This window comes from Cavia porcellus, unplaced genomic scaffold (genome assembly GCF_034190915.1).
Source record: "Cavia porcellus strain 051 isolate PalLab524CR breed Dunkin Hartley unplaced genomic scaffold, mCavPor4.1 scaffold_9, whole genome shotgun sequence".
Taxonomy (NCBI): Eukaryota; Metazoa; Chordata; class Mammalia; order Rodentia; family Caviidae; genus Cavia; species Cavia porcellus.
The window spans coordinates 42,096,412-42,120,836 of record NW_026947492.1 but is presented as its reverse complement, the minus strand read 5'-3'; the positions used below and the strand labels follow the sequence as shown (position 1 = coordinate 42,120,836).

At 41.4% G+C, this 24,425-nt stretch overlaps 1 protein-coding gene across 1 annotated transcript; it reads left to right on the top strand.

Annotated features, from left to right (window-relative positions):
- Positions 1 to 9,944: 9,944 nt before the first annotated feature.
- On the top strand, positions 9,945 to 23,666 carry Mtnr1b (melatonin receptor 1B). The gene is made up of 3 exons (XM_003468570.4): positions 9,945 to 10,330; positions 20,552 to 21,867; positions 23,430 to 23,666. The coding sequence occupies exons 1-2, from the start codon at positions 10,084 to 10,086 to the stop codon at positions 21,427 to 21,429; spliced, it is 1,125 nt and encodes a 374-aa protein (XP_003468618.2). The 5' UTR covers positions 9,945 to 10,083; the 3' UTR covers positions 21,430 to 21,867; positions 23,430 to 23,666.
- The last annotated feature ends 759 nt before the right edge of the window (positions 23,667 to 24,425 follow it).

Below are 24,425 nucleotides of genomic sequence, written 5' to 3'. Positions count from 1 at the left end.
ATATAAGAAACACATATGATTCAAAAGGATGAAGTTAAAAGTCAAAGGATGGAAAATAATATTCCATGTGACAATAACCCAGAAAAAATCAGGGGTAGCTATTCTATTTGCAGACAATGTGAACTTCAAACCTAAAATGATTCAAAGAGATCAAGAAAGGCACCACATACTTGTGAAAGGAATAATTCAAGCAGAAGAGCCAGCAATCATAAACATACATGCACCAAATACAGGAGCACCCAACTACATATGACAAATACTAATAAATATGAAAACCCAAATAAACAACAACACAATTATAATAGGGGACTTTAATACCCCATTGTCACAGAGAAATAGATCTACTAGACAAAAAGTCAGCAGAGAAATAACAGAACTGAATCAAAACTGTGAGAAATTGGACTTAGTAGATGTTTACAAAGTGTTCCATCCAACTGCATCATAATATAATTTTTCTCAGCTGCACATGGCACATTCTCCAAAATAGACTACATATTAGCTCAAATAAAATTCTTAAGCAAATGTAAAGGGATTGAAATTATCACATGCATATTATCTGACCATAGTGCACTGAAATTGGAAATGAATGGCAAAAGAAATTGCAACTTACATAAATACATGGAAATTAAATACCAATCTCTTGTATGGTCAGTGGGTTACAGCAGAGAAATTAAGCAATATCTATAATTCAATGAAAATGCAGATACAACATACAAAAACCTGTGGGACACAATGAAAGAAATCCTAAGAGGGAAATATATAGCAAGAAATTGTCATATCAAAAAAACAGAATAAGCACAAATAAACCACCTAATACTACACCTCAAGCTTCTAGAAAAAGAAGAGCAAGTCAAACCCAAAGCTCATAGAAGAGAGGAAGTTATAATGATTAGAGCAGAAATTAATGAAATTGAGACTAAAAACAATTACAAAGAACTAATGAATCAAAGAGCTGGTTTTTGAGAGAATAAACAGAATTGATAAACCTCTGGCCAACCTTATCAAGAAAAACAGAAAAAACTAAAACTCATGCAATAAGGACTGAAAAGAGAGAAATTACTATGGTTCCTATAGAAACTCAGAAGATCATGAATACCTACTTTGAAAATCTTTACTCACAGAGGGTGGAAAACACAACAGAAGTGGACAGATTTCTAGAAACATATGAATGACCAAAGCTCAATCAAGAAGATATAACAATTTTGAATAACCCAATATCAGCTATTGAAAATGGAAGCATGATAAAAACTTACCAACAGAGAAAGAATTTTAGCCAGCAGTCCCTCAGACAAAGACTTATATCCAGAACATACAAAGAATTTAAAAACAACAAGCCTCCCCAATTCAAAGACCCTCTCCAAAAATGGGCATCTGAGATGAACATGCATTTCTCAGATGAAGATATACAAATGATAAATAAATACATGAAGATATGTTTACCATCACTAGTCATGTGAGAAATGCAAATTAAAACAGTACTGAGATTTCATCTCAATCCAGAAAGAATGGCTGCCATCGAATCAACTGAAAACAAATGCTGGCAAAGCTGTGGGGAAAAAGGAAGATTTCTCCACTGTTGGTGGGAGGGTAGCCTGGTGCGGCCACTGTGGAAATCAGTATGGAGATTCCTCAAAAGCTAGGACTGGAAGTTCCATTTAATCCAGCTGTTCCCCTCCTGGGTATTTTCCCAGAAAAATTGAAAAGGTCATGTCACAGAGATATATGTGCACTCATGTTTATAGAAGCATAATTTGTAATAGCTAAATCTTGGAAACAACCAAAATGCCCATCAACCACAGAATGGATGAAAAACATGAGGTATTTTTATACAATGGAGTATTACTCAGCTATAAAAAGGATGATCTTGAGGCTTTTATAACTAAATGGAGGCAACCTGAGAGTATCCTCATAAGTGAAATAAATCAGATTCACATTTATAAATACCATATCATCTCTCTAGTATAAAAATAATAATAATAACTGAAAGAATAATAAGATCCAAAATGTATAATAGTTATTGTAATAATGAAAGGGAAAGAAAGTGCTCTAAAGGATATAACTGTATGTGTATTTAAGTGTGTGAGATAGACGACAATACTACTGAGTTTTTGTTCATCAAACAGAATGGTTTGTACTGTCATCGTTTGCTGTCTGTCTATTTTGTATGCTTTGATTTTGTAACTTGAACAACTACTTCTAAGATAACAATATGTAATTTAACCATGTAAATCACTATTAATTTCTTACTGTTTAGTTTCTGAAATTCTGTATTGTTTCTACCCTTTTTATCTGTTTTTTTTTTCTTTAAAAAAAATAAAAGCTTTAAAAAAAAAAAAAAAGAGAGCATCTGTCATGCAGCCCAGTTCATTGTGGTCATGCTACATACAGTACAAGCTGTACGTATCAGGCCTTCTTGTTTTAGGAAGAAGACATAAATAATGAACATTTTAAAAAATGTTGGCTCAAAAATGTGTTTAACACACACAAACCAAAAGGTCATGCCTACCTCGGCTCCTGACAAACAGGTTTCTATTCAAAGAGTCACAAGTGAACTAACAGCCTGTCACAGCAAGTCTTCCTAAATGTGTGAGCCAGGGCTCTAGACGGTGGCAGACGTCCATGTTCAGCTACCGCTGTAAGTTCCCCCTGCCAAGCTCTGCAGGACTTTGAGACTACCTCACAGACGTTCAACTGGACCTCCATATCTGTGGGCTCCATATTCACTGATTTAACCAACTGTGAGTTCAATCGGATGGTCGTATCAAAACAGAAAGAAGAGGATGGATAGTGAAAGGTTCTTGGAAATGAAAGACAACATGCAGATTTTTGTCACAGATGATATACTCAAATTCTTTTAGCATTCACAATAAGATAATGGTGCTTTTCTTAAAGCCTACTGTGAGGACATTTGAGAGTGACCATCTAAGCAGCTTGACTGGTCCTGCACTGAGAGGGACACAGTATATTCAGGGGTCTGGTCTCCAGAGACCAGCATTTCTGGGGAGCCCACACCCCTATCACCTGCCAGGAAATAATGCTACAGTGGTGCTCATACAAGCCCCATTTTCTGCATGGTGAGAGGAATCCTGCTCCAAAGAAAAATTTGCCAAAACTGTTGTCTTGAGAAAGTAGATGTTCTTCATAACTCATCTTGACTTAGAATTCAAGGGACAGGAAAAAAACTGGAGGCAGGGTTGGCTCTGACTTCTTTCTTCCAACGTCTCCACTCCACTCAGCCTCTCTCAAAGCTGATGCGATCTATTAGCCCACTTGAGGGTCCCGGAGGCACGATGCTGAAGGGCTGCGCCTGGTGATGGGTTGTGAGGCTGTTCAGGGAATTACATGGCAGGAGGGAGGTCATTCACATATGTGTTTTCTCTTCTGCTTCCTCTATAGAGCCACTAGGATTTGATCATGAGCCTCTACACTAATGACTTTATTTAATCCTAATCACCTCTCCCAAACTCTACCTCTAAATATCACAGTTGGCTTTTAATGTAATTATATATCTCATATAATATATCCTATTAGCCAAAATAGTCAAGAGACTGTGGAATTAGACAAACCTGTGCCTCCAAGACATTGAAAAATTAATGTCTCTATGCCTCAGTTTTCTCACCTGTAAGATGTGAATAATGACAGCATTTACAGGAAGCAGTTGCTGTTATGTAAATGCATAGAAATGTTAACACTGTATCTGCATACACTTAATACACAGCTATTGTTAGAGTTAGCCCTGGCCAAGGTATGGAGATGCAAAAGGTAAAAGAAGATGTATAGAAACAGAGGGCGTGGAGATACACCATGGTGAACATAAGCAATGTAGATGATTGCATTTCAGAGCAGCACAGGGAGATTCTGCTTCATGGTCAACTGAACAAATGTGGCCTGGACTGAGGTTATTTATTTATTTATTTTAAAGAGGAAAAAAACAGAAAAATCAAGAAGCAGACAATCAGAAAGCAACAACAGTGAGAGTAAAATGACAACAACAACAAAACAATAGCAATATAAGATTTCAATACAAGATGATAGAATTTAACAATGGTTATTATATTGCATATTGTTAGCCTCAAAATAGTTGCTCAGGTTACCAGATACAGGCATGCAAGACTGATCAAACAATATAATTTCCCTTTGAGAAGTTTCTTTCCCTTTTACTATATCTATTGTAACTTTTGGATCTTATTAATCTTTTCAGTTTCTTATGCTAGTGAGACAGTATAGTGTTCATACATGCAAGCCTGACTTACTGCGTTTATGAGTACAGTTTCTAGTTACATCCACTTACCTATAAAAGCCTCTAGTTTATTATTCTTTATGGTTGAGTAGTATCACATCTTTTTTATCCATTCCTCAGCTGATTTGCATTTGGTTGTTTCCAAGATCTGGCTATTACAAGTTGTGCTGCTATAAACGTAGATCCACATGTATCCATGTGATATGAAGTTTTCAATTCTTCTACTGAGAAAATACCCAGAAGGGAAATAGCTTGATCAAACGAAATCTCTAATCCTAGATTTGAAAGGAATCTCCCCTACTGATTTTCACAGTGGTTGTACCAGACTACACTCCCACCAACAATGGAGAAGTGTTCCTTTTTCTCCACAGTCCTGTCAAATTTGTTATTGGTTTTATATAGTCATTCTTTTTGGAGATGGAATCTCAGTGTTGTTTTAATTTGTATTTCTTGAATGACCAATGATATTGAACATATGTTCATATATTTATTTTCCATTTGCATTTCTTCATCTGAGAATTGTGTATTCATCTCAGATGACCATTTTTGGACTGAGTCTTTAAAGTTGGGAGGCCTTATATTTTTCAATTCTTTATACATTCTACATAAAAGTCCTTTTTCTGAGAGACAATTGGTAAAAATCTTTTCCCAATCTATGGGTTTTCTTTTCAATCTGTTGGTGATTTCTTCCATCTAAAAAATATTTTTAATACAGTGAGATCCCAGTTGTTGATTCTGGGAATTATTTCCCTTACATTTTGATTTTTGTTTGTGAACTCTCTGCCTAACCCTGTGTCCTTGAGATTTCTATACCTTGTCTTTCAGTAGGTTTAGTGTTTCTGTCTTAATATTTAGATCTTTGATCCATTCTGACTTTCATTTAGTGCATGGTGATAGGCACAGTTCTAGTTTAATTCTAGCATATAGAAAGCCAGTTTTTCCAACATCACTTATTAGAGAGGTTATCTTTCTTCCAGTGAACAATGTTTGGCCCCTTTTTCAAATATCAGGTGGCTGAGTATGTTTGTAGTTTTGTCTGTATCTTCTGTGCTGTTCCATTGATCCTCAGATCTGTTTTTTGCAAGTACAATGCTGCTTTTATTATAGCAGCTTTGTAGGATAATTTCAAGTCTGGAATTATGATACCTCCCACCTTGTCTCTGTTGCTTAAGATTGCCTTTGCTAGTCTAAATCTCTTATAGTTCCATATAAATTCTAGAATGTTTTCTCTAGATCTGTGATGTATGTTATTGATATTTTGATTGAGAATGCATTAAATCTGTGTAACAGTTTTGGGAGTATGGCCATTTTCACATTGAATCATCCTATTCATGAGCACATCTTTCCATTTTCTGAATTACTCTGCAATTTCTTTTTTCAGAGTACTATAATTTTCAATGTACAAATCTTTTATTTCCTTTGTTAAATTGATATTTTTGTGAAGGGTATGATTTTTCATCAGTGAGTTTATTGTTTGTTTATAGAAATGCTATTGACTTTTGAGTATTGATTTTTAACCCAGCTATGCTGCTTAATTTGCCTGTTGATTCTAGAGGTCTGTTGGTGGAGTTTTTGAGATCTTCTATATAGAGTATCATATCATCTGTGAATCATGATAATTTAACTTCTTCCTTTCCTATCCTTATTCCTTTTATTTCTCTCTCTTATTTAATTGCTCTGACTAATGTTTCCAGAAGTCTATTGAATAAGAGTGGTGATAGTGGACAATCTTGTCTTGTTCCTGATTTTAGAGTGAATGTTTTCAGTATTTGACCATTTAGTATGATATTGGCTGTTGGTTTGTCATAGATGGCTTTTATCAGATTGAAGTAAAGGTCATCTATTCCAATCTTCACTAGAGTTTTTACCATGAATAAGTGTTGGACCTTATCAAAAGCTCTTCCTGCATCTGTCCAGATGATCATGTGATTTTTATCTTTTGTTTTGTTGATATGGTATATTACATTTATTGATCTGTGTACATTGAACCGTCCCTGCAATTATGGATGAATTCTTCTTGGTCATGATGTATAATCTTCTTGATAATTTGCTGCATTCTGTTTGCTAGTATTTTATTGAGCATTTTGGCATCTTTGTTCTTTAGGGAGAATGACCTGTAGCTCTCTTTTTTGGTTGGGTCTTTCTCTGTTTTGTTTTTTTGTTTGTTTGTTTGTTTTTGTTTTTTGTTTTGTACCAGGGTAATACTTGCCTCCAGGAATGAGTTAGGGAAACTTGCTTCCCTTTCACTTTTGCTAAAGAGTTTGAGGAGTATTGGCGTTGAATCTTCTCTAAATTTCTTGTAGAATTCATCTGTGAATCCATCAGGACCTGAGCTTTTCTTTGTTGCTAAGTTTTTAATTATGTTTCAATTCAGATTGTTTTATCTTCTTGACCCGGTTTTGGTTATTGGACAGAGGTAATTTAGACTGCATTCAATTCAACTAATGCTATGCGGGCTGCTGAAAGTCAGAGAAGTCTCACTATGTGTTTACATTCATAAGACAGAGAGAGTCTGTCCCTTTTTCCTGTGTAAGTCCCTTGGCCTTCACCCTGTCCACATGTGTCTGGGTCTCCATTTTCCTGTTGTTCTACAATGCACCAGTTGGTTCATCCTCCTCATTAGATGGAGATTTAACTCTCAGTTTAATTTTTCTTGCCTCCCACCATAGTATACACCCCTGACTTCTCAGTTCACTCCGCCTCCTTTCAACAGCACACTCAGATATCTACAGGTGGAGTCTTCACAGCACCAGAGTCTGCGCCCCTCAGGAATCTTGGTTTGAGACTAAAGTGGAGCTCAGTGGAACGGTGTGTGCTTGCTTAGCAGGCACAAGCTCTGAGTTCAGTCCCCAGCACTACCACAAACACACACTCAGTTTCAAACAACTCACTCTTTCAAGACGCACCTTTTTTTTTTTCCGAATTGATTCATTTCAATTCTAAAAATTTGCAAGATCTCCAGTCCCTTAGTTTTTTCTCTCTTTCACATCCTTTCAGCCCTCTATTTTCTTACCACTCACTTATCTTCAGTGACAGAGTCTGTTTTTCTATCTGACCTTTGTACTCTGTTATTTTCCCCTCCCTTGCAAACCCCAATCCTGACAAGTTCATGCTGCCTTCTCCATGCTCTTCCTAAACAGCTCCAAGTTGCTGATTAACAACCACCCACCAGGCTGACTGATTTTGTTTAAAATCCCACACAGAGACAATTGCTCTCCCCACACACCTGCTATGCTCTCCTAGTAAATCAATTCACTTTCTGAAATATTTCAGCCTTCTCCTGTCTTTAAACTTCCCACACTGTCTTCCTGTGGAGTAAATGAGGTATCTTCAAGCTCCTGGAGAACACAGAAGCTGGAGGAACTTGCTCATCTTCTCCCACCAGTCTTGAAGCACTTTTAAATTTGTGCCTCTGCTTTCTTCTTGCTGCGGTGGAGAAATCCTCCATGCTCTCAGGGTAATATCCCTCCTTGGACTCTGGGTGGGCTCATCTCTGCAGGCATTGGCCCCTTTCATTATCCACCCCTACATTATTAATCTCTCCTTCCCAACTATATCCTTCTTTTATGTTATTATTAGGGGTGCATATACATTACATAAAATATTTTTAATAAAAATAATACAATAGAATTTACTTTGTGCTCACTTCCAATTGACTTCTATCTCTATTGAAAATGACTATTCTGGATTTCTGTCTTCACAGGTTAACTTTTCATGATTTTGTACTCCATATAAATGGGATCATATAGTATGTACCTTTTCCTGTCTGGCTTCTTTTGATAAATATAGTATTGTTTACAGTGAAGAGACGAAGAAAGCTCGTTCCATCTGCTGCTTCCCCTCCCCTTCTCCCTTCAAATCCAACTAGGTTAAGTTTTAACTTCCTAAAGGCCATAAAACAAAGGCCTGAGGTACTAGCTCCTGACATCCTGGGTCTTCTCTATCTGGTAGCCCCGTCACAAATTGTGTTAATTGCATCAGATTGTATTAGATTGTACATTCTTCACAGAAATAGCTTCGTTTATATCATAGTAATACCTGTAACTGTAAATGTGTGTCTTCCTTTTCCCCTGGGTAAAAGATTGATATGTTAATCAATGCTCTCTTCTGTAAAGAATTGTAAAATCTTACCCAATTGATATGTTAACCATTGTTGCCCTCTACAAATAGAAAGGTTGTGGTGCTAAAGTAAGGTAATTATGTCAGGAAACTCAGAGATAAAGTCTGCTGACTATGCTAATCAAGATTGGGAAGTATGTCAGAACCAAGCCACACAGGAGCTAGGTGACCTAAAAATAAGCTGTGCAAAACAAGACAGTTAATCAACTCTGACCCACTGGTCACCCCTCATGATCTGACCAATCACAAATGGACAAATCACCAACTGTTCTGCTCTAACTGCTATGATTGGCTTCTGTAACAATGCTTGCTTGCTTTGCGGTTTTCATCCTTAAAAACACCAGCCTTGCCCCAACTCAGGGTTCTCCGTTTCCACCTGTTTGGAGGACCCCGTGTACACGGAATAATAAAAACCCCATTGTTTTTACATGAGAGCGAGGCCCTTGGAGTCTTCCTCGCGACACCGGTCTAACAACAGTAATCCATGCTAGTGTGTATATCAGTTTTTATTGCTGAGTGTATTCCACCGCATTGATACACCATATGTTTATCCATAATTTTGTTGTTGGAGACTTTGGTTATTTCTAGATTTGTGCTACTATAAATAAGGTTGCTCTAGACATTCTTCTACATGTATTTTCTTGGAAATGCATTTTATTTTATAAATTTTCATTTAATTTTTTATATCCTTGTCATAGGTAATTGAGAGGCATATCCTTTTTATAGGTATTTTAACTTTGTAAGGAATGGATGAATAGCTCTTCTAAGTAAAAAAAGTGGATATATCATTTTGCATTCTCATAAATACACTGTAAGAGTTTCATCTGTTTCACCTCCTGGTCAAATTTAAGATTATCAATCACTTTGATTCCAGTAATTTTAATGGGTATAAAAGTGATTAGGACAACTCTTGGCCTAAAACTGTCTCCAGGAGTTTGGCTATTATTACTACTTGAGTAAGCACTCAAACATTTTGAATGAAGGGGACCCACGCTCCTTAATTTCCTGTATTCATGTCCCACTGTAGTCCTAGCTTTTTTCACAAAAGTCCCACATTACAACACTCCCTGTAATAACCATGTATCTATTTAAGAATTATAAGCAATATATTTAAATATATCTTTCATTTACTGAACTGTTGGCTTTCTGCAGACACCTCAGGCTCCCCAAATACACAAGTGCATAACAAATCATGGAGATTCTTTCTTTTTCCCTGCATCAACTGACAGTTTGGGATCTGTCTTCACACACCCTGCAGTCAGCCGACATAGGGGCCTCAGACTTGCCTTTCTGACAATTGATGAATAGTTCCCCACCACCAGCACCTTCAGTTGGAAAACCTGGCTGTCTCTGCTGGGCACAGTGTCTCTGAAACTATGGAGGCACTGTGGGTGATGTAGGAACAGGTCTTACGCTGAGCGACAGAGGCCAGGTACCCTAGGCCGCCTGGGATGCCACAGACAGGTTGGTGCTGAGTTCTGGGCAGCAGAGCCAACTGTGCGGTCCAGCAGTTCGCGAGAGCGCCGCTGAGGGACGCACTCCTTTCTGCAGCGTCTGCCCTGTCCCTATACTGTCTCCGCCCCCGTCCACGCTGAATTAGCTGTTGGGAGTTCCCAGCTCACTGGGCTCTTTCCTAGAGGGAGGCAGAGCTCCGGCTCAGCCCCGCGCGCCCCGCGGGACCCAGCAGCGCAGCGCGCAGCGCCCAGCGCCTGGCGCGGCCGGCGATGCCTGAGAACGGCTCCTACACCAACTGCTGCGAAGGCGAAGGCGAAGGCGAAGGCGAAGGCGGCGGACCTGCCGTGCACCCCGGCTTGTCAGGGCTGGGCGGCACGCTGCCCTCCGGGACCCCTCGACCCCCCTGGGTAGCTCCCTCGCTGGCTGCCGTGCTCATCGTCACCACCGCCGTGGACGTCGTGGGCAACCTCCTGGTCATCCTCTCCGTGCTCACGAATCGCAAGCTCCGGAACGCAGGTGAGGCCCCTCTCGCCGCTGGAGACCCTCCCGTCCCCCAGCAGGGCCTGGCCCTGCCCGGTGATCGCTGCCTTTTCTCTCCTCGGTTCCCGTGTCCCTTCCTTTCCAGTCTCACTTACCGCCTAACTTTGATTCTACACTCAGAAGTTGGGTGAGTTCTGCCTCGTGTGTGAGGCGGTCTGGGCACCTGCACCTAACAGCACTAACTGGTGCCAGCGTAAATTGAGCAAAGGTGTCCTTGTGCACTTTTTGCAGGCGCTGTCACTGTGGGACGCTGCCAGTGGCACTCCGGTGTGCGCCCTGCTCAGTAGAGCGCCTCACTTGGGCACAGAAGTCTCATTACCTTTGACACCTCTCATCCTCCCCATCGACCACTGTGACTTCCCGTAGTGGGTACTTTGAAACCACTTGATGGAAGAATGAATGAATTAATGGAAATATTATGACGGGCTTTTATGTTAAGTTCATCTCCAAGTTGTGCAGACCCATTTCCACCTGGGTCCTGACTCTGCTTGGATAAAACTAAACTGCTTTGCGATATCATTATATTCTCTAAAGACAAGGAACTCATGAGATTGGCTGTGAAAATCAAGGTAATAACTGGTTAAACTTGGTTGGGATGCTGCAAATATTTCCTGCTCTCAATCCACTGTCATTTCAATTTTCCTTGCTTAGCTCTTTGACATAACAAAACCAGAGGGAGAGAGGAACTGAACTGTGACCCTGCCAGGGCACTAGAGCATGCTGGCTATTTCAGCCTGGGGAAGGAGCTTGTCAAACTGTTAATTTTGTCATTTCCCATCTTGAGACAGTGTGAATTAATATACAAAGACAGCAGCAGAAAATCAATTTAAAACTTGAAAATGCCCTTTTAAGACCACTCAGAAGGGCTATTTTCAGTAAATTATTATATAATGGGGTTCTTTTTTATGGGGATTTTTATGGCAAGTTGAGGATTTTAGCATAAAAACAAGCCAAAAATAAAAGAGTGAGCTTTTACCTGCCACATGGAAAATTAGAATCGTTAAGGAGACATAAACTTTGTAACTCAGGCATCTCAGTCATCAGGAATAATAATATCTGCAAATCTTTGTGAAGATGTTGTTAGGACCTTTAAAGAAAACTACACATTAGGAAAAAAAAGCAATTATGACTAGAATTTGATGTTTTTTATCACTCATCCATTCGCAGCAGCCGCATACATTCCTTTCCGGCACAGGGAGGGAGGAGAAAGGTAGCTCTGGCTCTCCAGGGTTCTTGGCTGGCCACTGGCCCCTTTTTATTGCTCCTTGCTGGTGTCTGGAGAAACCTGCCGCACTGTGGCTCCTCCTTCAGTAACTGGTTTCCTGCCACGAGAAAGGTAGTTAAGCTAAGTGACATGACGGTTTTTCTCTTGCCTGAGGAGCACACAAGCATCTCCTAGTCTCAGTCATCCTGAGTCCCAGCCCCCAGAGAATCCTTGTTGGTGCAAGGTCAGTGGAGGAAAATGACCATGTTACATTGCTGGTGTACCCTCCACTGTATGCTCCTAACTCCTGAAGTGACTGCTACAGCCCAGGACCAGGTCTCCCCACCCCCGCAGTGCTAGGGAAGGGATTTAACCTAGGGCTACATGCATGCTAAGTACATTCTTCACCACTTCCAGCCTCAGGAGGGAAAAAAAAACCCCAAAATACTGAATCTTGATGTTTATTTTTCCCACATTGATAGTACAGCAGTCCTGCAGGATAAGCAGTATGTTTTAAAATTGTGTCCTGTTTTCAAGATACTAGAGATAGAATTTAGGGCCTTGAATAGGTTAGGCAGTTCCTCCAGCACTGTGCACCACTCGGTCCTTAACTAACTTTTCTATGACCATCAGCTTTTGTGGTGACAGTCATGAAATACTGTAAGACTGCTTAAATTATCTTGGTGGAGTGAGATTGAAACCCTACAGCACTCTGACCACTGAGCACCTACTGTGCTCTTTATTAGAACTTCTTCTACTAAAGAGTTTGTATTTACTTCAAGAAAGACATCTTAACACCTTCTGCACTTAAATCTGGTTACCCAGTGTGTCACTACTCAGGCCTTAAGACTGTGACATTAAGAATGTGTATATTTCCAATCACCAATATACAGATCCTAAATTGAGGTCACAGCATGCTTCTTAGGAGACACTCCTTTGCATGACTACTACAAACCCAGCTCCTCTGTGGTACAGATTCCTGTCATTATAACACAGTTATTTTTTCTGCAGCTTCACTTGCAGCTTGTAGTGAGGGGTTTTTTAGAGATGACACCAGAAAAAGGCAGGCATGACGAGGAGGGAAGATGGGAAGCTAGGCACACAGTGCTGAACCTACTCAGCTGGGAAGGCCAGGTCTGCTTCAGTCCTTGCTGCCCTCCAGGACCACACCCAGCACACAGCCCTACATTGACATCCCACACTTGGTCAGTGTTCTCCTGGGGACCTGCTACTCTTCGGACTTCCCTGAGGGCATTTGAGGAGTGTCTTAGTTACTTTTCTTATGGCTGAGACAAAATATCTGACACCAAAAGTTAAAGAAGAAAAGATTTACTTTATCTCAGCTTGTAGAGATTGTAGTACATAATTGACTGGCCCCAAGAGAGACATCATAGAGGAAAAAAATCACAGTATGAGAGCAGAAGGCAGGAGGCCACAAAAGTAACAAGCAGCAAATGACAAAAGCAGCCCTTTTCCTGTCCCCCCACATTCTATCCAGGCTACATGCCCCTAGGGTACATAGCACTGACACCCAGGATGGGCCTTCTCATTATCCACACCCAGAACTATGCCAAACTAATCAATGGACTAATTTAGTAATAACACAGCCTTGATTCCAGCATCATACACACTAGAAAATCAGCCACCTCTGAAAAGCCTCACATATGACTACATGAGGCTTTGGGGGGACATCCAGACTCACACCACAACAAGGACTTTCTTTCATGCCTGCAAATGCCATGCTAACTTTTGGTCTCTACCTTATGTTTTTATTTTTCTTTTTACAGGAATAGTCCTTCACCAGATTGTCTTTCTTCTGTATTTTGCATCTCTACCCATTTCCCTTTACACCCTCCTATGTACTACAGAGCCTCTTATTTTAAAAGAAAAACTTTTTAAAAGTATCTTTCCTTAATTGTGTCATCTCCCCACAATTCCATTGTTGCCCCCAGCCTTCCCTTCTCAGGAAGACATCTCAGTGTGGCACTTTGTATCTCTAACACTGACTCATGTCTTCCACTCTCTCTTCCATGCTGAGTGACACAGAGGACCACTTCTTCTTTGGAATTTTCCTCTCCCCTGACTTATCTGATGCTAGCTTCTAGACCTCCTTCCTCTCTTCATCTCCCAGATACTTGAGCTCTGGGAATCATTTTCAGTTATATCATTTCTCACTTTTCTTCTTCTCTGCCCGCCCTACTCCTACAGTTCTGACATCTACTCTGATCCTCTCTTGACTATATCCTGTCTATAACGTCTAGATGGCTTTCCTTGCTCCCTTGTCTGGTGGCTGTTATCATTGCCAGCCTTCTCCATTCTTCAGAAGTGTCCCCTCCATGGCACTGCTTTCCGTAACCCTCCTAATTATGAACTCATCTCCTTTCTGTCACTTTTGCCAAAGGGGGCTTTTGCCAATTCCCACTCCATGCTCTCTGATGAACAGAGATCTCTAAAGTCTTCTGCCTCATCTCTGTCTTCCCCTTCTACAAATCCCTCTGCTATCTCCCCAGAGCATTCTTATGAATACTATGCATAACATAGCAATAGTCCCCCTCTTCAGGATTCCATGTCACCCTGTGCCTTTTTCAAGACTGTACCTACCCAATTATGCTGCTGCTCTTTGTCTTTCTCTCCACCAGACTAAATAAAACAGAGAGTTTTGTTCCACTGCTGCTCACGGTGCCTGGAACACAGGAGGAATGCACCTCTGTGGAAACAAAGGCAATACGGGTGGACAAGGTACCAGGAAAGCAGCAGGGAAGGAATCATTAATGTAGCTTTCTGAGGTTGGCAGACCTCAGTTATAGTGCTCAGCACAAAAGCCCAAAGTACACCTCACTTCTGTCCTTAACAGCTGACCCCTGACACTTTCTTCACAAAAGTGTGCCTGCTCTCTGACTGCTCCTAAATGGCTGAAGTTTTCATCAAGTTACAGATGGACCACAGTTCTCTGAAACTGAACCCTGGTGATTCCTCTCAATGAATTTGTCTCCTCGATGGTGTGTCCTGAACCACTTTAAATTGCCTATAAAATGTGGGCTTCCAGCCACCACTGACACGATCCAGACAGTTCCCAACACAAGACCTGAGAGAGCTGTGCCCTTACTGCAGGACAGGCGTCCTCTTCACTAGCGGAGAGGAAAGCACAGCAGTGTTGCTTCCTTTTGGCTCTGTGGGCACAGTGACTCTAAATTCCGAGGTAATGGATAGGAGCTGTGGTCTGAGGCTGGATTCTTGGGCTGCATCTGGGTTGAAAAGGCTGTCAGAAAGGTGTTAGTGAGCGCACATTGACGTTTCTGGAATGTGGTTCAATAATTTGTAAGGCAGGGAACATAAAATAGTTGACATTGGCATTCCGTGGGAAAATGTGGAGAATGCATTTGCTGAACATGTAGGAACTGCTTCCAGGAAAACTGCTCCTCTTTAGGCACCCAGGAAGGTTGAGTCTGCATCCTCTCTTATCAGGAACCAACATAGATTCCTGTAAGGTTCCTGGTGAGATTTCCGCCTGTACCAACATTGTGCGTCTCCAGTAAAATTACTGCAAAGCCTGAGGTGTGTCCTCCTATCCCATGCACCTTCTCTTCCCAATTCCAAAGTGAGAGACACATACAAAAGTGCAAGAGAACTGACAGATGTATCCCCGTTGCTAAGTACATGACTCAACTTCTCACAAGATGTCTCATAGGGATCCAATTCATGGGCTCATAATATTGTGTCTTTTTCTCTCACTGCAACTAATAATCATATGAAAGCAATACAGAATAATAGCTAACATTATAAGTGCTCATGATGTATAAGATACAAAAGTCAGCAGGAAAATGTTTAGTGGACTCACGGTCCCTGCCTTCCACTCCACTCGGGCTTCATTCTACCACAAACACTGGGTTGAAATGTCAGTGGCTATCAGGTGGTTTTTGTCTACTGAATGAGGCGGACCTGGAGTGATTATCAGCTACCAGATACCAAACTGAGTTACCTTGAACTCCTTCCTTAGTATTTCTGAGCTTTCCAAGTTCACATTTTAGCCATGAATAATTTATCTCTTCACCAAACAAAAATAAACATTTCTTAAAATCCCATAATGATGTCTTTAGTTTCATAATTAGGAAAGCTCTTAATCCTCTTTAGTTCCCCACTTGGAGCTCTCAATGGTCCAGGTATACAAAGAGTTTTCATCTTTGACTATCTGTATTTCCAAAATTTGGATTCTTATTTAGACGTAGTAGTATGTCTAAACTCAGAAGACACTGAATACAGCTATTAGGCCTTATGATTTTAAACATTTAGTACTTAAGAAATAAAAGCATATTAGAAGTAGAATTTCAATTCTTAGTGATTTTTCAATCCACAGCTAATACCTTCCTTCCTTCACTGTCCCCACCTACCACTGCCACTATAGCTGAGGCTTGCAGCAGCATACACTGTCTGATGTTCACAGAGATGGAGGCCCTGAGGGCAAATATTTTAGCATGGATCCCTATTGTTAAGTGACACAGGAGGCTGCTTCTCACATTTTATCTTACAGGGATCCTGTTCTAACACATGAGCCTCTTTCTTATTCTTATTCTTTCAACATAACTAATAATAATATAAAACAACAATAACACTATTAAGTGCTTATGATGTCAGATACAAATCACTCCCATGTAAGCAAGCAAAAGAGAACAAGAAAACTCTACAGTTCTCTATCAAAGGGAATGTTTCTTTCCAACTAGCCTCCATCTCTCTCCTTTGAAGGCAAAGCTGATTGACAGAGTAACCTCCAGGGCAAAACTTTATCCTCCCACACATAGAATTTGTGCTTTCTAAAGTCACTGCTGACTTCCTAACTACCAAGTTTAGTGGATACTTTCTGTTTTTTTCTCATTTATAAAAGGCTAATAAAGTCCATCCCGTGCTTTTTACCTTCTTGACATTTTTTGGTTTCTTCCTTTTTTTTCTTGATATTTCTCCATTGTAAATATGAGCAATTCACATAATCTGAATGTCTGCTTCTTTACCTGTAAAATGGAAGAGATAGTTTCAACCTTAAAAGATTCTTGTGAGAAACTATTGGATTAATTTATATCATTGTACTTTATCAGCTCAAGTTGATATATCACTTACGTTGCCATTATTAGATTTATTTATCATAATAAAATACTTTCCATAAGAGTTTCCAAATGATTTCTTTTGATGGTTATGGAAAAATGTTTTGCGTTTTTGCATCTCAGTTATTTTTAATGCTTCTTTTAATGCTTCTTGTTGCTAAATATATTGTCTTCTTTTAAGTGACTGAAATATTTCCTGCCATATTTTTGTGTACTTAGCATTTCTTTTCTGAAATTCAAGCAAAGAAGATTTCAACTCAGCCTTTGCATGATTCATCATAGCACCAGGGGGTTTTCATAAATATTGTGACTTTAGGAGAAAAGAATTCCTGCCCTATAGGATTTTGAGAATCTAACTCGAATCTTACTTTAAATGCTTTATTTTTAGTATCTATAAAAAAATCAAGTTTTTAATACATTATCTGTTGAACTTTTAAAAAAATTGCTTAGCTACAAAATGTAGTCAGAATATCTTATATTGTTCACTTAGAGATTATTGCTATTGCTTAGGACCTTATCATATAAGATTCTGTCTATTAGTCTGTTATTGCTACCTTCGTTGCACTTACAGTTTATTTTTGTCTCCTGTATGAGACCAGAGGCTCTGTAAGGAGAGGCAGTGTGTCTCTCATGCTCACTATGCTTCTCTAAGCCCCTGACACAGTCAGGACACTGCCCAGTAAATATGCAGTAGAATCTGTTAGTAAATGACTCGACCAATATCTGTTTATATACTGCTTTTTAGCTCAATAACCAGGAGCAATTTAAAGCCAACCAAACTTTTCTGAGCACAGAGGACACCAATAAAAGGAGCACAGGATGCAGGTATCTTTCCTTTTAGAATTCTCCTATCTTGTGAAGAATAGATGCAGGTTAGCTTGGACCTATGCTTGTCAAGAAAGAGATTTCTCAGAAAGGAGGGAAGAGGGAAAGGTTTTGGTGGTTGTGTGCGTCAAGGTATATGCTTTGCATATGAATAGGGGATTCCATTTGGGTGACCAAAATCCCTTTCCACTAAACACCCTGTCTGATGGAAACAGATGGAAATGAGTGGTGCCATGACTTGTGACATAAATATTCATTAGAAGCCTGCACATAAGATGAAGAGCAATGCAGTGTGCATGTTGATTGATTCCATACCTGTCCGAGAGAGAAATGGATAAAGAACTAGATCTCCTCTTAATGCTCATTCAGATAGAACCTGGCTTCTTACAGATGGGAGACAATACAAGAATTATATTCACCTCATTTGGAATCCAAGACAGCCTGCAGATAGTAGCATGACTGGGCAGATGAGCTTACAGCAGGAGCTGGTTGATATCAGCCTTTTAAGAACAGCCAGTATGGCAGGGGAGAGTAATTGAATCACTTTCCACATGGAGTTGAATGTGTTCCTCTCACTATTTACAAGCTGTTTGCCAGCCTCTGGGGCATTATTAGGCACCAAAGCGCGTTAACACTACAGAGCTTAACTCGGTTTTCCTAGGGAAACAGCTGGCTGCACTGGCGCCAGCTCTCAACTGCTCTTGACTTTCTCTCCTTGTGTTTGCAAAGCACCAAGAGCCTATTTCTGGCTCATGCTCCAGCCAGCCAGCCCTGCAGACCCCAACCTGCCTCTTGGAAAGATTTTCTTCACAATACTGACTAAGCAGGGTGTGCCTGAGCAAATTGGAGCGGATAAAGGAAGGATCACAAGGAAAGAAGTTTAGGAGCTCTCACCCATTCCTGCAGCCAGCATAGCAGAACTGAGATCACTGCAGGTTGTTCTAACTTTGAGCACCATTTAAAAGGACACTTAAAATTCTGAGATAAGACATAGATTCCTGGTTCAGCGGAAGCTAGAGTAGAAATGGGGACGAAGTGCAGTCAGATCAGGTGAGTCCAAGACTGCTGGCAGTTGGTAGCCAGCAAGGCTGAGAATTCAATGAACAGGCCCCAGAACCCTCCACATACCAAGCAAATCTTAAGATACTCATTTGTTTGCTTTAAATAACAACTAGAAAGAAAACAAGATGGGGATCTGTGAAGTAAACTGACTCCTCAAATCACAGAGTAAGAAGGAATCCAGCTGCTCAGCTCACGGTTTTTCTTCATCAAGCAGCCTGCAGTGTGGTGTCTTCAAAACCAGGATGTTTCTTCTTCCATAAGTGCTCTACTTGTCTGTATGATTTCCTTTCTATTCAGTTGCATCCTCTCTTCCTCAGACTATATTTTAGCTTTGGATGTAAGGACTTCCAAGATGCTGACAGATTTCCATTGAGGCTGAATAGCATGGACCTAGGACCAATGAGACCATAGTAGGCACTTCAGGAAGGCTACCTGTGAGTCTTCCAGCCTCCCAGCCCCATGGGTAGCACAGCACATGGACTCTTAGTTGTAGTAGGCTTAAAATGTGCCTTGGGACAAGGAAAGGCTTGGTACACCCCTTTCCCTACTTCTGTGGAGTAATAGGTACAAGCGTGGAGTCTGCTTCACTTGAGGTTCTAGCTGGATGGCTCTGAGCTTCCTTTTTTCCATGACACTTGGAATCCAGACCACAGCCTGGCTTCTCTGACTGTTGTACCTTTTGAATGCTTTCAATCTGCCTGATGCTCTGGACCCCTGAGGTAACCACATCAGTCTACAGAGACTGACGACAGATACAGGGCAGTAGTAGAGTATCCCTATTCTTGGCAACTCTTAAATTCTTCCTGTGAAACCATTCCACCTCCTGTCTGTGTTCAAGGATGGAAGTTTGCATGTCACTGTGGCAAGACAATTTGAAAGATCACGCCCAGTGCAAACTCATAGAGTGAATCTGTTATCTTTTTAGCACATGGTAGATGCTCAAAAAAAAAAAAAACAAAAAAAAACAAAGCATGTTGAATGAAACAAATGCCATTAGGGATGAAGCTGTTCATGCCCTGAGCTTCATGTTTAAAAACTTCCAGGTTTTGAGTACTTATTTATGTGTAAGTGTTGATTTTGAGAAATCAAAACTTGAGGAACAGAGCCTTTTCTTTTGGAGGGAGCCATCTCTTCCACAGGACTGTGGCCCCCAGACATGCCTAAAACTTACTGATTGATGGCTTTGTGTGTGGTTTCCTGAGGCTCCAGCTGGCTGAACTTGATGATGTTAAAGAAATTGCTATTCACAGAAGAGAGGACGTTCAGGAAGCCTGTGAGTGTGCAGGCAAGTTAAGATGATCCTAAAAACTGAGACAGGAAGCCCTCACAACACTTCCTCACTCCACAGAGCAGAAAGTGCACCATCCCAAGTATCTATCAATGTGGCCATGTGGGTGGATGCGTGGGCTCAGGACAGGGTACACAGGGAATACTGCAAACACGTGGTTCCCAGTCTCAAGTCCTTAATTTTATTCCTGCTGCAAAATGCAATTCATATACAGAAAAGTACCTTAAAGACACTTAGAAAGCAGCATGTTAATCAGAGAGAAGATGATCCAAAAGAAGAGTATCAGAGGCATGCAGAGAGGCATGGGTTTAAAGCGGGGAGTGGTGGTAGTGAATTCACATTCCTGTCCTGCGGGTTCTCTTCCTCCAGTCCGTGCTGGAGCTTAAGCAATGCAGTCTCCATGCATCTGTGCCTACCATAGAATGTTTTTCACTTGTGAGCACGCTCACTGTGTCCCTGAGCACTGTGCATTATTTAAGTCTCACAGCTCTACTACCAGGTAGGTATCATTTCCATCTTGCAAAAAAGTTAAGCTTTGACAGCCTAAGTAACTTGCTTCAGTCGCAAAATTAGTGAGTAGTAGAGGTGCAATTTGAGGTCTCAACTCTGTCTCCAAATGCCACCTGTTTTCCACTCACAGTTCTGAAAGTAACTGTGGGACAGCATGTTCCACAAAAACAGGAATTGCAGCGTCATGCTGACTCTTGTTCTGTTTCCTATTTCAGGTAACTTGTTCTTGGTGAGTCTGGCCTTGGCTGATCTGGTGGTGGCCCTGTACCCCTACCCACTGATCCTCCTGGCAATCTTCTATGACGGTTGGGTGCTGGGGGAAGCACACTGCAAAGCCAGTGCCTTTGTGATGGGGTTGAGTGTCATTGGCTCTGTCTTCAATATCACCGCTATTGCCATTAATCGGTACTGCTGCATCTGCCACAGTGTGGCCTATCACCGACTCTGTAGACACTGGCACACCTCCATCTATATCAGCCTCGTCTGGCTCCTAACCCTGGTGGCCTTAATACCCAACTTCTTCATGGGATCTCTGGAATATGACCCACGCATCTACTCCTGCACCTTCATCCAGACAGTCAGCTCCCAGTACACAACAGCTGTGGTCATCATCCATTTCCTCCTTCCCATGACGGTAGTGATCTTCTGTTACTTGCGAATCTGGGTGTTGGTGCTTCAGGCCCGCAGGAAAGTCAAGTTGGAAAACAAGCTGCACGTCCGGCCCAGCAATGTGCGCAGCTTTTTAACCATGTTTGTGGTGTTTGTGATCTTCGCCATCTGCTGGGCCCCCCTCAACTGCATTGGCTTTGCTGTGGCCATAAACCCAGAGCAAATAGCTCCCCAAATCCCAGAGGGGCTCTTCGTCACTAGCTACTTCTTGGCTTATTTCAATAGCTGCCTTAATGCTATTGTCTATGGGCTCCTGAACCAGAACTTCCGCAGGGAGTACAAGAGGATCCTCTCCTCCCTCTGGATGCCACAGAGATGCTTTCAGCAGGATTCCAAGGACAGCCATGCAGAGAGGCTGCAGAGTCAAGCCCCACCCGTGACTAACGTCCTGCACCATGCCCAGAGGGACTCGAGTCTGGTCTGAGGCACACTAGCTGGCCAAAAGCCCCATGAATGGTTGGGAATGAATCTGCTGCAAGGGTGAGATCAGGCAGCCTGCTGCTCCACTCATCCTGTTCATATCCACTGCCCACAACATGTGGAATCTGGTGTTACTGGCAAGGGTACCATCAGACACTGGACCTGCCAATCACTCCGGGAAGCGTCGACTGGGAGGTGTTGGAGCCTTGGCACACACAATGCCAAGGAAGAAAAAGAATGAGAACAGGCCTGGGGACAAATTGCTCAATGCCTTCCCATGAGCTGCAGTCATTCTCCTGCCTGGACCTCCTTCCTGCTGTCTCTCCTTCTCCTGAGGGAACCGTGAGAATACCTCTTCCAGTTAGCTCGGAGGAGACGCAAGACATGCGGGGCTGGAATGTACCCATCTGCGAGGCTGCCTGCAGGGGTCCTGGAAGAGGAGGTATATAAGGCAAGCACTCCATGCTTTCTTCACACTGAGGTCACACACACAATGCACACACACTTGTGTACGCACACACACACACACACACACACAGCACATGTATCACATTACAGGTATCTCTCCCTTCTTCCTCTCCCTCCCTCTCTGTCTTTCAGAATCATCAGCACAAAGTAGGCCTGCTCTTTCCTGGTTCCATCATGTTCAAGTTCTATGACATGGGGGACCGGTCCCCTAATCTCTTTTGATCCTCAGTTCACTCATCATAAAACAAAAATCAATCATGGTAGTGTTTACCTCTAGGATTCTCTGAACTGTGAGAGAGCAGCATCTGACACTGGCTAGCACTCATTACTCACTAGCTTCTGTTTTTCTAGTCCTATAAACTAAAAGATACTCCTGAAGAAGAAAACAAATCATACACAAGATAAGAAGGGGTGGGAAGGTACCTTCAGTTAGCACCAGTAGAATTAGCAATGTTTCTTCAACTCAACTATTAATTAAGTGCTGTTTGTGGCCTTCACCTAGTAAGAGAAAACAAAAGCATCTCTTGGCCTCTGGCAGATCAGTCTGCTGATAAATTGGTATCAACAAAAATTATTTGGGTATTTTCTTTATACCATCGTAAATGCTTTATATATATTATCACATTCAATTCTCTCAAACTGTAGGAAACAAATATTACCCTCTTTTCATAATAAGAAACTGTAACTTAAGAAAGTAGAATATTTTCCTGAATTCATAGTTCTGTTAAATTCAGTTATGTGTAGAACCATCAGTCTGAGGGCAGCATACCAGGATAAACCAATTGTCCTAGGTACATAAATTGATAGGGTCCTAGAGGAAGAAAAATGTTACCTCAACCAGCAGTGGCTTTCATGGACCAAAAGCTTGGGGTTTTCTAGGTATACTGACCTCCAAGAGTTAAGCTAGATACTCTTCTTTCCTATGTACAAAGTCAGGAGTCTCAGCTGGCTGCTGTGACTCCTGGGAGAGTTCATTAAATGTACAAATTCCCTAGGCCCTACCCAGGGGATTTCCATTGTGGAAGTCTGGAGAGTCTTGGGAATCTGATTCCGATGTTAGAGGCTTCTAATCAAATGATTAGGAAAGTGTGGTAGGTGCCCTTAGTGGTGTATCGTTAGGCCCTAGTTGCAAAGTGAGGAGTGCAGTGCTCGGCGAGATGCCACAGTCCAGTGTAGGAGTTCTAAACTTTCTCCTTGGGCCTTCTCTACTTTTCTTGGATCTGGATGGAAGTTGAAGGAGACTCAGTCAAACACATGCTATTCTGTGTCCTCAGTGAGGGAGCTATAGGGATTTGCCTTTGGGACCAGATTTGGAACGCAGGGAGGCACCAATCTCTTGGCAGTCAGATTGTCCCCAAATCCTTTCCCCATCCCTATCTTTTAGTGTTGAGCAGAGCTTATAGTACATGCTCAGTAAATACAAGCAGAAGAAACAAAGTCTCCTTTCAGTTTCCTGGCCCTACAAATAGATGTCAGCTGGTTTGCAAGGCTTAGCACTGACTGTTCACTAACTGGGACATTCTCTTATATCTTTAGGTTTTTAGTGAAGAACCAGGAACCAAGAGAATGCAGGACAGTGGGAAAAGCTCGAGACATCAGATGATGTGTGTGCATGGTGGAGTGGCCTCACACTACAGGCCCTGACTTTAAATAAAGATGAGTTTTCTGAAGCTGTGTGAGTACTCTGTTCATCTTCTTCCTTGTGGACCTTGGACAGTTCTAGTGAAAGGTGCTACCTAGATCCTAAGTCCCTATTTCTGGGACCACCTTCAGCACCCCTCAGTTCTGAACTGTGTATGGAAACCTCAGGCATCAGGGAAACTCAAGTCTGCATTCAGGTTTCTGACCTGGTTGACAACTGAAATTATCCAAACCTGGGCTCATCCGTTGCCCACACTGGGTCAGGTATCACACACACTCACACACACACACACACACACACACACACACACACACACACACACAATATGAATGGTATTCCCCTACTGATGTGCATCAGAAATATTTGGGGAATACTTTAAAAATATAAACTCCCAGAATCCGATGTGAAGTTCAGAATGTCTATGGACCTTGGACGCTCCTCGGATGCTTCTTGTCTGCAGAAAGGCCTGATAATTTCACAGTGTTTGAACTGCCACCTCTGCCTGTGCACATGTCCACTAGCACACACCTCTGCACCACTCCTTCCGGGAGTTTCTTTTATATTACATATATCAACTCATCAGATAAATGACTTGCAAATAGTCTCTCCTATTCTATAGGTTAATTTTTCATTCAATTGATTCTTTTCTTTGCTATGCAAAAGCGTTTGATCCAGTACCACTGTCCTATCTTTGCTCCTTGTGAGCTTTGTTCCTTGTGAGCTTTGTGTCATGTCTACAAAATAATTGCCAAATACCAGTGTCATGAAATCTTCATCTCATATTTTCTTCTAGGGATTTTGTAGATTTGTGTCTTAATTAAATCTTTATTCCATTTTGAATTGATATTTGCATAACGTATAAAGTAAGGGTCTAGTTTAATTTCTTTACG

What these genes read in the sequence shown, in the direction of transcription:
- Mtnr1b (XM_003468570.4), top strand. Translation starts at nt 10,084, where the DNA reads ATGCCTGAGAACGGCTCCTACACCAACTGCTGCGAAGGCGAAGGCGAA. An exon ending in TCGCAAGCTCCGGAACGCAG is followed by an intron (nt 10,331 to 20,551) that starts GTGAGGCCCCTC and finishes TTCCTATTTCAG; the next exon opens with GTAACTTGTTCTTGGTGAGT.